At 54.4% G+C, this 13,547-nt stretch overlaps 1 protein-coding gene across 3 annotated transcripts; it reads left to right on the forward strand.

Moving 5' to 3' along the window:
• Nucleotides 1-1,391: 1,391 nt before the first annotated feature.
• TNFRSF1A (TNF receptor superfamily member 1A) lies at nt 1,392-13,529 on the forward strand. Of its 3 annotated transcripts, none has more exons than XM_017645904.3 (10): nt 1,394-1,814; nt 8,531-8,684; nt 8,932-9,060; nt 9,272-9,358; nt 9,644-9,722; nt 11,359-11,432; nt 11,540-11,653; nt 11,946-11,974; nt 12,167-12,422; nt 12,560-13,529. In XM_017645904.3, exons 1-10 carry the CDS (start codon nt 1,776-1,778, stop codon nt 12,874-12,876), a joined length of 1,278 nt encoding a protein of 425 aa, XP_017501393.1. In that variant the 5' UTR covers nt 1,394-1,775; the 3' UTR covers nt 12,877-13,529. The 3 variants fall into 3 exon arrangements, with proteins under 3 accessions (XP_036864934.1, XP_017501393.1, XP_017501392.1); XM_017645903.3 differs by having other exon boundaries at nt 1,459-1,814; nt 9,272-9,421; XM_037009039.2 differs by lacking the exon at nt 11,540-11,653 and having other exon boundaries at nt 1,392-1,814; nt 9,272-9,421.
• The last annotated feature ends 18 nt before the right edge of the window (nt 13,530-13,547 follow it).

Below are 13,547 nucleotides of genomic sequence, written 5' to 3' on the forward strand. Positions count from 1 at the left end.
CCTCCTTGATCCAACTTCAACCCTCCAGATCTTTGGAAGCTGGAGGGAGGGATGGAGTGAAGTCAGCCACAGGTGCGGGCATCCACACTCCATTCTGTCTACCGATGCTCTGCTCTTGGGATCAAAGAGGGGAGGCCAGGTGGAGCTGGAGAGGGTAGACTCCAGGGTGGGGGGCAGCTGGCAAGTCAATGGGAGAAGGGCCCAGGAACTCCCAATTCCAAGCCACAAAACCCGTGGACCTTACTCCTCTCTGGTCTCCCAACATTTTGGGCAACCTCAGCAGCTTGAGGACCTCAGGCCTGGTCTGGGTATGGGGAAGGTCATGGTAACCCGGGGGTATTTGGGTGAGCATTCTACCCTGGCTGCAGGAATCATCTGGGAGATGTCGTGCAGAACTGGACATGGCATAAAATACCCATAGTGTGGTGTCTGAATTAAAGAGACAGATAGAAAAGTGACAATCTGCCTATCATAACAAAAAAGACCCTTGGATCAAAGCCAGGGGTCTAGGGTCTTGGCTGGCTCTGCAGGGAACATGCTACTTGTGTCTCCTGGCCTGAGCCTGAGCTTTTGCATCTATTAGACAAGGTGGTGCAGTAGGTTTGTAAGGTCAATTCAGATTGATGTATTAGAGTATTTGGAAGAAGAGCCCTGAAAATATACCAGTAATGCCCAATCGAGATAGCTGTAATTTGCAAAGCATGTTCACAGACATGCTCTGGTTAATCCTCATAGCACCAAGTTCCCCAAGTAGAGTTCCCAGGTGGGTTCCCCAGGTAAGTGAGCCAAGCATCATTATACTCCTTCTCTAAATGAGGAACAGGAGTTCCCCGGAGCTCCTGCCTGAAGCCCTACAATTGGTGGCAGAGCTGTCTGGCCTCAGGCAGATGGAGACTGAACCAGATTGAGTGAAGGGTGTCACGGCCCCAGTCAGAGCAGAAAACCAGAGTCAACATTTACTCTGACGTTGGGTTGGAGGGGGGCATTCCCGAGAATGCAGGAGATGAAGGTGTCCGCGGAGGACTCTGGGAGAAAGGAAGGGTCACTAGGGAGCACTGAGTACTTGCCATGTGTCCCACACTTATCTGTGCTGTCTGGGTAAATTCTTACAACCTCTGAGGCAGGTTCTGTCCGGTTCGCAGTTTGGAAAACAGGCTCTGAGAGTTTAGGTTGTTTGTCCAAGACCCCCCTCGCAACCCCGCCCCCCATAAAAAGCGACGCATTCTGCACCGGAACCCGGTGAATCCGACTCCAAAGCCCTGGGTCTTTTCTACTGCTGTTCGTCCGGGGCAGGCCCGGTGATGTGGGGGGTGGGGGGGCTTGCCGCCCCCGGGAGTGTGGCTGGGAGTGGTCAGATTGGTGGGCAGGGGCTCGAGGCCGCCGGGATCCAGGCCCCCGCCTCAGCCGGGGCTCCCACAGGGTTAACACGGCCCCCTCCTCCGCCTCCCGCCTCCTCCCGCCTCCTCCCCCGGCTCTTCCTGTCCCACTGTTGCAACAGCCGGGCTGCCGCTCTCCCTTCCCTCCCACCTCCTCCCCGCTCCTCTTTGCTTTACTTTTCTGAGTTCTCCGGGGCTCCGGCCTTCGGGGTCTGACGGCCCTGGAACCAGACCTCAACTCCGCCCCGGTCTCAACCCTCAACTCCCCTGCCCAGGGCCCCGGCTCCCCTCGGGACCCCGGAACCCCGTGCATCCCGGACTCGGTCGCTGCGCCGGGGTGCCTGCCGCCGCCACTGCCTGAGCCCCGATGGGGGAGTGAGAGGCCACAGCTGGCCGGACATGGGCCTCTCCACCGTGCCTGGCCTGCTGCCACCGCTGGTGAGACCAGGGACGGAGGGTGGAGTGGGCCGGTGGGTAAAGGGCGTACCAGGCAGCGGTGGGCCCTTCTTGCCAGCCCGGTGGCCCAGCCTCGGGCCTGCGTGGCCTAACTCCAAACACGCCATTCGGGTTTCCCCATTCATCCGCCCACCCTGAGCCCACCCTGCGTGGGGGCAGAGAAGTTTGGAAGGCAGGGAGTGGAGGGAGCCCCTGCCTCTGACAGCCAAGGAGGTTTGCTGAGACTAGGGGGTGTCTGTCTGGGAATGTGGTCTCGCCATTCACGGAGGGTGAAGAGGATTTGGAGGGGAAAGGAAGGGGTGGAAGAGGGAAGTTTAGTCCTCTCAGGGTCCAGCAGATTCGGAATTCTGGAATTCTCTCCGTTTGGTCACCTGGCTGGCCCCGAGTGTGTTGGGCTGTGGGGAGGTGAGGCTGCTGGAGGGCCCTGGCTGAGCGAACCCTGTCAGAGGCAGGAGCGACCTGCTAGTGAAGTGGGGAAACAGTCCAGGAGAGGCGATGGGTCGGTGGGACACCGTGCAGTTTGGGATGCTGTGCAGCAGGGGGTACTTGGGGGTGGAGTGGAAACTGGATGGGGCAGGGCACCCTAGGGAGAGCATCCGCTGTGCCCTCCTAGGCCCAGGCCCCCGGGCCTCTTGCCCCTCCGCCTCAGGCTCAGCTTCCAGGCAGGTGGCCGCTGCGGGCTGCCCTTCTCTAGGCAGTAGAACCACCTTCACGTGGTCAGTGTCCTGTGCCTGCCTCAGCTCCCCCCCCACAGCCCTGAGCGACAATTCCCTGGTTTCTTCTACAGCTCAGTTTGGGGAAGTTGGTAGAAAGTTGTTTTCGTCACTGGAAAATGTCCCTTTCTGGTGCCTCATCCTTGTGTCAGTGCCTCCTCGATCCCCCTTCACGTCCCATGCAGATTCTCTGAGCCCCTCTTCCCCACCCTGGGGGGCCTGGGGGTGCATTTTCCAGCCGTGTTGGTCAGTTTCTTCTTTCTTCCCTGCCACACCCCTCACCGGCTCCCCACCTCCTCTCCTCAGCCTCCTGCTGTCTCCTAATCATTCTTTTTCTCTCAGTCTCCCCAGAAGTCTCCTAAGACCCTCAGACTCTTCTTTTTGAAATCTTTTTTTCTCATTTCTCCCCTACCTCCCCTCTAGTACACATTGCTAGGCCTTAATTCCTCACCCATCCCTGGTCTCTGTCACACTGTCAGTATTCCTCTCCTCTGTCACCTCCTGTCTCTGTGGTGCCTCCCATCTCTCCCCTTCGCTTGAGGCTGCCCTTCTCCCAGGCTGCCCCCTTCCCACTCTGGGGTAAGATAGACTGTGAATTCAAATCCCAGCCCTCTCACATATTTCCTGTCTGAACTTGAGCAGGCTCTGGTATTCCTCCATGCCTTAGTTTCTTTATCTGTAAAATGGATATAATAGTCACTACCTCATACTGTTATTTTAAAGATTAAGTAGATTGGTATATGTTAAGTATTCAATTTATTTAAGTGCCTGCTCTGTGCTAGACACTGTTTTAGGTGCTGGGATTACAGAAGTGAACAGTCTCTGCCCTCATGGAGGGTACATTCTAGTAGAGGAATAGGATACAGCACATGGAAGGCACTCCGTAAGTGTGAGCTTCTGTATTGGTAGGATTCGTGGTAAGCACTTGATGGCTACTGTGTTTGGAAAACAGAATGTACAAGTAGCCTGAGCAGATGAATGAGGGTGCTGGGGGCTGGAGCTGACCCAGGCAGGTGGAGGCAAGTCTGCCAAGGGACAGAAACTCAGCCTGGAGCTAGAGGCAAGCAGGGGGTATGCAAGGCATGGATAAGGCTGGCCACGAGTTTTTCCATTGCTGCCAATTGAATGGACAGCACCCTCAGAGAGCACACAGTGTGCACCTGTTGGGACAGGGAGTGGGGAGTGGAGGAGAGTACTAGAGAGACTGCAATAAAGCTACCAGGATTTTGTTGCTTTCAAAGAGCCTAGGAGTCTAGGAGGTGAGAGAGCTTACAGCAAAAAACGATTTCAGAACAGTCCAGAGGAGAATATCCACAAAGACACTGTGATGGTGTGCCCTGAATCACGGCTGGGAGGCAGAACCAGGAAGGGGAGTGAGCATCGTCCAGCTGCTTTTTCTTGTTTAGCAGATCCCAACCCTAGCGTCCATGCCCTTGGACATGCCCTGAATAGATGGCAGAGCCTACAAGTGACTGGCCTAACTGAGAACTCTAGAGAGCATGAACAGTGTGCTCATCTCTGCGTCCCTGGCAGCCATATGGGACCTGGTGCATAGACTGTGCTCCTTACCTGTTTGTTGAATGAATAAAGGAACAAGGGATTGGTCAGATGGAACAAGGGAGGGAAAGCCTCATATAAAGGTGGATTTGAAGATGAGATTTGAAGTCATTGGCTGGCAGGTGGCTAGAAAGAAGGGGTTTGAGGGTGAGTAGAGGAATGGAAAGTTGGGATTTGTGTTAGGGGTGGTGGCAGGAAGCTGTGCACCTTGGCTGGAGTGGAAGGGCCACGTTGAGAAACAAGAAGAAAGGAGGATGAGAAAACTGGAGGGAGTGGGAAGCAGGTGAAGAGAGAATCTTGAGCATGGTCCCAGGTAGAGGGGTTCATTCACTCGTTCATTCATGAATGGTTTCCTGAGGACCCCCTGTGTCTGGGAATGTATTCAGAAAAGCAGTGGTTCCTCTGCAAGTACATATTGCAGGAAGGAGCAGCCTGTGGAAATGATGTTTGAGGTCAGGCCCTGGAGAAGAAGATTCCTGCGCATGTGAGTGCAAGTTGAAGCCTGAACGCAGATAAGAAAGTGCGTAGGATCTATTGGAGCAGGAAAGAGGCTGGTGGCTGGTAATTGGCTGGATGGGATTTGTAATAATCCAGGTGTAAGGCAACCCATGGATGTGGAGGGGACTGGAGATTGCAGAGGAAAGCCTGGCAAGATGCCCTGACAAGAGGGATGACAGCAGGGGTAGGGACGGGGCCTTGAGGAGAGAAGGGTGGCAGAGCTCTTGGCATTGGTTTCAAGAAGTTGTTGGTGTCACATTTACCTAAGGCCAGGAGATTGGTGAAGATCTGTGAATTGAGTTCGGGGCATGCCAAGCGCTGGAAAATAGCCAAGTGAAATATGTATCTCGGCGGCTAGAGAAAAGTTTTCTTAAACTTGTAGCTGCCTTCCTTTCGTTCATAGGTGTGCACCAGTGAGTCTGAAAAGGACAGGAACATTGTCAGAGTTTCTGCTGAGGGTGTGTGTGAATGTGTGCATGTGCGTGGGGGAGCCGGGTAATTTGAAAACTCACTCCTGGAGATAAATACATTCTTATAGGGGGTACTGACTCCCTACTCCCCTCTTTGAGAATCGCTGGCTCCATCTGGAGTGGAAGACAGTTGTTAGAGGAACCCATCAGTCCATGTTTGCTGTGCTCCCCCAGTTGTGGGTGCTGAGAGGAAGGAACACCCAGGAGGATAAGACCATCTCTGGCCAAGATACTCTTTCTGATCTCTGGTCTCCTAGAGTTTATGGTCTGTTTGGGGAGATCATATCTACCCAGGATAATTATATCTTGTCTATGCGGTCTTTTTGGGTGGATCATATCTACTTAGGATAATTACATTAAAAGCCAAAAGCAGCTATAGTTAATTCATGTTATTGAAGTTCACAAGGGCTGAGAGTTCATGAGCTTGGGTGGGGAAGTGGCCTTAAGGGAGAGCTTCAGGGGAGAAAAGGTGGGGTCTCAACAAGGGAGAAGCTGTCATGATCCCCCCAAAGACTTTGACATTAAAGTAACAAACATGCTTTAGCCGAATGAATGAATTAATGCGGGGGAAGGGAGCAGTAAGTGGTTCTGTGAGGTGGCGTGTGAGAGTTGGACCACAGGGTCGGCCTCCCCTGCCTCTGCCCAACTCTGCAGCCCCGGGACAGGAAGTCATGCTTCAGAGCCTCCCCTGGCGGAAGTTGTGGGGGAGTTGGAGGGGTGCTGGGCCACCTACTCAACTGTCTCTCCACCAGCACCTCCCAGCTTCCTGCCTTTCCCGGGCCTTAGGCTGACTGGGCTCTGGGTGCCCAGAGCTCACTTCTTTCTGTTGTTTTGCTGTAAGATTATCTGCTAAGGACCCTGCTCCCTAGTCAGCCAGGGCCAAACTGGTCAGGGGTGGGGGGTACCTGAGGCCCTGCCTCCCAGGGCTCAGAGCCACCCTGGGCACTGCTGGGGCCATCAGACCTGGGAGACAGTGCTCATTGTCTGACATCCCTTCTCACTCCCCTACTCCAGGAACTGGGTGTTCATAGCTCTGGAGTCTTTCCTCTGCAGCCAATGGGCTGGGGGAGGGGCTGTGGACACTCAAAACTGGACTTATTTCCTAAGGATTGTCTGGTGACCCTAGGGAGGCCCCTAAACCCAACCTAACTGGCCAGAACCAGCCGGGCTGTGGGAATGCAGTGAACCCCAAGTGGGAGGGCGGCCTTCGTTTGCTTCCCTCTGGAACTGGGGAGTGTTGGGGCTCCTGTGGGAACTAGGAAAAGAGTTTATCTGGAGGGGATGGTTGGGCCGGGAGGCGGAGCCAGGGCGGAGCCTCTGCTAAAGGAAGGATGCTGAGGGCGGGAAGGAGCCGAGTGGCCCTCGGGAGGGGTGGGTACGTGACCTGATGGGAGGAAGCCAGGGGTCGCTGGAGACTTCCCTTTGGGATAGAATGGGACAGGGAGCCATTTCCTGAAATATGTGGGCCAAGTGGGACAGGGGTCCATTGCCTGGCTCGTTTGAAGAGGAGGGGGAGCAAAAGGGACTCTGTGTGAAAAGGGGCCTGGAAGGGGAGACTGGCCCACAGGAAGAGGGGATCAGCTGGGGCACCAAATGCTGGCCGGTCCCTTCAGCCTTTCTGCTGACTCATGACCCTTGAGGAGCTGAGGAAGCTGCTGGTTCCCTCTCCCCTCCCTTAAATCTCCTCCCTCCCTCCGGCCTGAGTCACTGGGCGGAGCTGCTGGGAAAAGATTTCCCTTTCCCGGATCTGATTTAACCCCCAAAGTGCTGGAGAGGGAGGAGAACTCTTGGCCAGAAAAAACCTCTCTCCCTCCCTCTAGGGAAGCTTATTCCTCAGGAGCCAGTGCCCCCCCACCCCCACCCCCCGCCTGCTGCTCCTACCCCTGCAAAGCTTACCTCCCAAGGCTGTCCTGGAACTGGAGCCCCAGTTCTTCCTGACTCTTGTCTCTGTGGGGCTGGCTTTGTTCCCAGCCCCCGGGATGGAATTCCAAGTGCCAGTGACCTTAGGTGCTGTGAGCTTTTCTTCGGGGAAAGGAACCTCGCTTTCAGGATTGGGAAGCGCTTCCCATAACCAGCCCAAAGGCTTCCTGTTGCCCTGGAAGCCCCAGTTGTGTTCTCAGGGGAGAGGACACTGCTGGTGTGAGCAGGGAAGGGTGCTGCCCTCTGGGTAGGGTAGCGTGCCCCTTGGAGGTTGCTGCTGTGTTTCCGAGTGGGTGGCTTCCCCTGCCTGTGGTGACGTGGCCGGACCTGCTATCCCTGTGGACAGATGGCCCTCCTGTCCAGGGCAGGGGTTTCTGTGACCTGATGAATTTGCTGCTTTCCAATGTTGAACATACCTGAGGACATCCTGTTATCTTTACATATAGTTGCCCTTATAGCAGAGAAAAAAAAATCAAGACTCCAGGAAAGCCAGAAAGAGGCTGGGAGATCAAAGAGTAAAGTCTAGGTTGGAGCTCCACACGGATGACTCCCAGATTTGTGTCCCCTGGCTCTGAAGCCAGAACTGAGCAGGTGATACAGTTGTTGTGGGCTTGACCTGAGGCTGCCAAACGCACCTTCCAGAGTTCCCCAGTGTGTAAAGGGCTTCAGGACTCCCAGGCATACCCTCGGCTCCTGACTTGGTGGTCAGCTGAGCTGGACCACCAGCCTCTGGCCAGCTCTACTTGTGCACAATGCAACCTATGTGCCTTTGCCTGCTCCTGTCCCCACCTAACTTTGTCACCCACCTATCCCATTCCTGACCCGGAATTTCTCTTTTATGCCCCTCTCCATCTGCCCTGGCCAACCTAGGGTGTTTGTGAAGACTTAGTGGGGGAAGGGAACACAGCGCCGAGTCTGAGGGCAGGATCCTGAGTGAGGTTTTGGTACAAGTTTATAAACTCTTCCTTTGCTTCTGCCCACTCCCCAGGGATGCTGCCCACAGGAACATGACTCACCTCCACTCAACCTGATTTTATGCAAAACCTCTTTATTGGTACCACACATGTAACACGAAAGTGCACAGATTCTGATTGTTCACCTTTGTGAATGCTCACAGAGTGCACACACTGTGAACGCAGATGGAGAAACTCCCCAGTCTTTAGGGCTGCTTGCGGAGGAAGGGCCATCATTGAGGTAACCTGCCTGTTCCAATAAAAAAATAATCCTTGCACATCTGCCTGTGTCCAGCGCTATTAGTTGTTATGGGGAAATTAGGATAAAATACAGCCAGGACCTGAGATCTACGGGCCGTAAGCTGGAGGGACAAAAATGAGCACACAGGACAGCCAGAGAATTAAATACTAGGTCACCCAGTGCCAACTGTCTAGGCTTAGAGGAAGAACTTGGAGCGTGGGTGGCTGTGGCAGGGGGAGAACATCCCACGGAAGAAGGACTTGACCTGGGCAGGTTTTGACTTGCTTCCTGTGAGACTCCTGCCTCCCCTCTTCTGATGGCAGTCCTCTGTCTGATTCTTCCCCAGGTGCTCCTGGCTCTGTTGGTGGAAATATATTCCTCAGGGGTTACTGGACTTGTCCCTAACCGAGGGGACCGGGAAAGAAGAGATAGTCTGTGTCCCCAGGGAAAATATAGCCACCCGCAAAATAACTCCATTTGCTGTACCAAGTGCCACAAAGGTAGGAGAAAGTGGTAACAGTGGACATCCTCCAAATGGGGCCCTGCTTCTTCACATGCTTTTCCCAGATGTTTTAGAATCAGGGGCACCTGACCTCTGAGCCTCCTAACTCTGCTGCCTCTCCTGGGCTGGGGTTTTCTCCCTCTGTCCCTCTCCTAGAGACTTAGGGAGGTGGCCCTGGCAGTCTTGCTAGCTCAAGCTCTTCCTTGAGCGCTCGGCTGCGGGCTGACCCTGACAACCAATCACAGGGACCTACCTGTACAATGACTGTCCCGGTCTGGGGCTGGACACGGACTGCAGGGAGTGTGAAAATGGCACCTTTACTGCTTCAGAGAACTACCTTCGGCAGTGCCTCAGCTGCTCCAAATGCCGGAAAGGTGAATCTCTGGAGGGGCCAGGGCTGGAAACACAATGGAGCAGTGGGTGTTCAGAGTGATGTGTGTGCCTGTCCACCTGCGAGGCTAAACAAATCTGTGCTGGGGCTGTGGCAGGAATGCCTGTGCACATGTGAGTGCATAAGCATGTGTCACAAAGACACAAGCCCCATGGTAGGGAGGGGACTCACACCCCATTGCCTCCCCTCTCCAGAAATGAAGCAGGTGGAGATTTCCTCTTGCACAGTAGACCGGGACACCGTGTGCGGCTGCAGGAAGAACCAGTACCGGAATTACCGGAGTGAGAGTCTTTTCCAGTGCCTGAACTGCAGCCTCTGCCTCAATGGCACTGTGCACATCTCCTGTGAGCACCGTGCTCCCCACCCTGCAGCTGAGCCCTATCTCGGGGAAAGGGTCTCAGCTTTTTTGTACCCCTGGCCCGGGAGGCAGCTCCTCCTTTCCCTCCCACCCCAAGTTTGTGGGACCACCTTCATGCTGGCCATCTGTCCCCTGCCCCTCCTAGCTCTCCCTCTGGGACTCAGTGTGCAGGGCGGGCCTGCTTTAGCTGTGGTGCATCTCCCCACAGGCCAGGAGAAACAGAACACCGTTTGCACTTGCCATGCAGGCTTCTTTCTGAGGGAGAATGAGTGTGTCTCCTGTGTCAAGTGAGTATGTGTCACTGCTGGGCATGGGATCAGGTGGCTGGGGTGGGATGGCTGGCTTTGTGTGAGAGCTACCAGCCAGGCTATGAGACACTCCAGGGCGCTCTGGCTCCTACTGGCTGTTTGAGTGGGAGGCGCTTCACATCAAGGCACCAGTCTTTCCCCTTCCCCCAACTTGTACCTCAAATCTGAAGAAGTCTTTGGGGAAAGAGGCTCATACCCACCCCAAGGGCTTACAGATCTTAGACATTCAGATTCTTGGCTGACAGGGTCTACTAGAGTTCATTGATTTTTAGACACATACTTGCACATCTCTGAAATTAGACTGCATCTTTGAATAATTGGTGAGGCATTGTGGTTTAATTGGTGGCTGTGTATGTGTGTATGTGTATGTGCAGTGTGTAAATAATGGTGCCCCTTATTACCACTGGCATTGTGAGTGATGCGGTACAGTATTTCCTCCCCAGTCCCTTTGTCCAGGCCTCACTCCTGGGTCCACAGAAGCTGTTTTGCATGCTCACTTGTAAAGAGGAAACCCTTGATAGCTCTAAAGTTGAGTTGACCTGGGTTGAAATCTTAGCTTAGCCACTTACCGGCTGTGCAACCTTGGGCAAGTTACTTAACACTTTTGAGCCTTAGTTTTCTTTCCTCTAAAGTAAGAATAATGACATCCACTTGGCAAAGTTGTAAGAACTCCCCTGCCCCTCAAAAAAGCCACAGAGTGCCTGACATGAAACTATTTGTTTTTCCAAGTTTCTTCTTTTCTTGAAAGAGCTTTTATACCCATTCCATGTCGTTCTTACCATGAACGTGTGAGTGGGCCAGAGTGCCTCTTCCTGCTTTTAGATTCCTGCTGAGAACTCACCTTCTCAAATTCCTCTTAGGACCCCTATGTATTCTCCTCAATCCACTGACAGTGACAGCTTCCAACAAGGGAAGCTGTGCCTGTGTAGTATGTAAATAATGGTGCCCCTTACTACCAAGGGCAGCTCAAGTTTGATGCAGTAGGGTATTTCCTCTTCAGTCCCTCTGTCCAGGTCTCCTTCAGAGATGCTGTTCTTGCACACTCACTTGTAAAGAAGTGAGCTGCCTCTAGCAATATGTAGTTTTAAATTTTGCACATGCTCATGTGACCCCTCAAAGTGAGGGATTTGTCACTAGCAGTGTTAAGGTCAAGAAAAAGCTCTTCGACCTCTCTTTGATAAATACAGTTCAATGACAGCTACCATTTATTGGCCACATACTCTATGTCAGGTACAGTGCTCGTTTCCATCTCAATCCTGATAGGTGGATAGGACCCTATTTTACTGATGAGGAAACTGAGGCTTACTGGTTAAATGACTTGCTTGGAGTCACACTGCTGGCCAGTGAACAGACTGGAATTTATACCCTACCCCTGACTGCTTTTAACTTTTTTTTCTACCCAGCTTCTTTCTTCAAGAGTAACTCCAGTTCTAAAATTAAATGAATGATTCTGTGCTTGTTTCATTCCTCTGCAGCAGTTCCCAAGATAGGTTCAATTTCCATTATATCAAGAGATAACTAAAATATTTGTAAAGCAAAGAATTTCCAACAGTCTGTTTTTTCCTGTGTTCCAATTACGGAGAGCCCTATCCACCTGTGCCCTCTTTTCTTTTAGCTGCAAGAAAAACACAGAGTGCATGAAGTTGTGCCTACCGCCAACTGATACTGTGAAGGTCCCTCAGGACTCAGGTGAGGAGAAATAGACTCATACCCTTGTGTACCTGCCCTCTGCAGCCAGCCAGCCCTGCTACCTCCCCCTGCCCCTCTCCTCTGACCACAATCTACTTTGTCTCCAGGCACCACAGTGCTATTGCCCCTGGTCATCTTCTTTGGTCTTTGCCTTTTATCCTTCGTCTTCATTGGTTTAATGTGCCGCTACCCACGGTGGAAGCCCAAGCTCCACTCTATTAGTGAGTGGGGCCTTTGAGGGGGAAAGGGGGCTGCGGAATTTGGGAGGATGTTGGGTGAGATGGCCAGGCAGGGTGGGAAATGAGTGTCTCCTAGTTGGCTGCGGAGGACTACGCAGGCAGGAGGTGGCCCTGATGGCTCATGAGAGGTCATACTGCATCACTGATTCTCTCATCCCTGGGGCCACTTTGGCCCTCAAGCATGTCACCACAAGTCCCCATGGCCAGCCCCAGTATGGGCGCCAGGGCTGAAAGAGGAAGTGAGAGTTGTGACACTTTGTTTCTTTTTTCTCAGTTTGTGGGAAATCAACACCTATAAAAGAGGTAAGATGAAACCAAGGACCTACCCCCAATCTTCCCTGACTGCCCATTACAGTCACCTAATAACCGAAATCACCTGGAATCGGCCTTGGCACCCTTGGGCACCTCTAACTTCCTCCAGTCCCACCCCCATCCACAATAAAGAGGGCTGGGACTTTCTCCTCTCAGAAGCGAACGCTGTGCCTTCACTTTCAGGGGGAGCCGGAGTCCCTGGCCTCAGCCCCAAGCTTCAGCCCCACCACCGGCTTCAGCCCCATCCCCAGCTCCAGTTTCACCCCGAGTCCCGCCTTCAACCCTAGTGGCTGGCCTAACTTCAGCGATGTATCGGCCCCCAGGGAGCTGGCACCACCCTACCAGGGGGCTGGCCCCATCCTCCCCACGGCTCCAGCCTCCACCCCCATCCACGCCCCCCTTCAGAAGTGGGAGGGTGCCCACACGCAGCGCCCAGAAGGTGAGTTCCCCCAAAGGAATGAGGGGCTGGAAGCAGGTGGGCCGGGGTCCTGGATAGCGCGTGCCGGGGGCGGGGACAACGGCGGGCCGGGGCGGGCGTCCCCTGCTGCTCTGCGCTCACGGCCCGCTTCCCAGCAGCAGACCCAGCCGACCCCGCAACGCTGTATGCAGTGGTGGACGGCGTGCCCCCGTCGCGCTGGAAGGAGTTCATGCGGCGGCTGGGGCTGAGCGAGCATGAGATCGAGCGGCTGGAGCTGCAGAACGGGCGCTGCCTGCGCGAGGCGCACTACAGCATGCTGGCGGCCTGGCGGCGGCGCACGCCACGGCGCGAGGCCACGCTGCAGCTACTGGGCCGCGTGCTCCGCGACATGGACCTGCTCGGCTGCCTGGAGGACATCGAGGAGGCGCTCTGCGGCCCCAGCTCCCTGGAGCCCACCCCCCACCTTTCCCGATGAGGCCCCGCCTCCTGGGAGGGGCCTGCCCTGAGGACTGCTGCTTCCTGCACCTGCAGCCGCAAAGGACAGGACGGTGCAAGACGCCCGCCGGACCCTTTTCCCCGCAGGGTCTTGGAGGAGGGGCAAGCATGAGCTGGCAGCCACTTACCTGGTGCTACTCTGTCTGTGTACATAGCTTTTCTGAGCTGCCTAAGCACTGCTGGGGGTCCGTGCGTGTGCGTGCTCGTGTGTGCGCGCATGTGAGACAGACATGAGGTGTGTATGTGAGAAGCGTGGGGTATGTGTTTTCATGAGAGATGTGTGTGTGTCTGCGCGCACGTGAGACAGGCTTGTGGTATGTGTATGTGTTTTCGTGAGAGGCTGAGTGTGCCAGGGGGCCCAAGCTGGTGTTTGTGGCCATCTGAGGTCTGGAGAAGCCAGCAAGGCTGTTAGGGGCCCCTGGTTGGCCCTTGCGCCTTTTTTCACAGTAGGCAGGCAATCTTTGTCCCAGCTGTGTTACACTAATAGAAACCGGGCCCCGATCTGCCCCCTGCCTGGGCAAGCACAGAGTGAGCTGAGCTGTCCCAAGGGGTGGGAGAGGGCAAGCACTGAACAATGGGGCCTCCAGCTGGAGTTGTGGACTTTTGTAAATACACTAAAACTCTGGAACTCAAGCTCTGCTTCTGGAGTGA

Source organism: Manis javanica, chromosome 15 (assembly GCF_040802235.1).
Source record: "Manis javanica isolate MJ-LG chromosome 15, MJ_LKY, whole genome shotgun sequence".
Classification (NCBI taxonomy): Eukaryota; Metazoa; Chordata; class Mammalia; order Pholidota; family Manidae; genus Manis; species Manis javanica.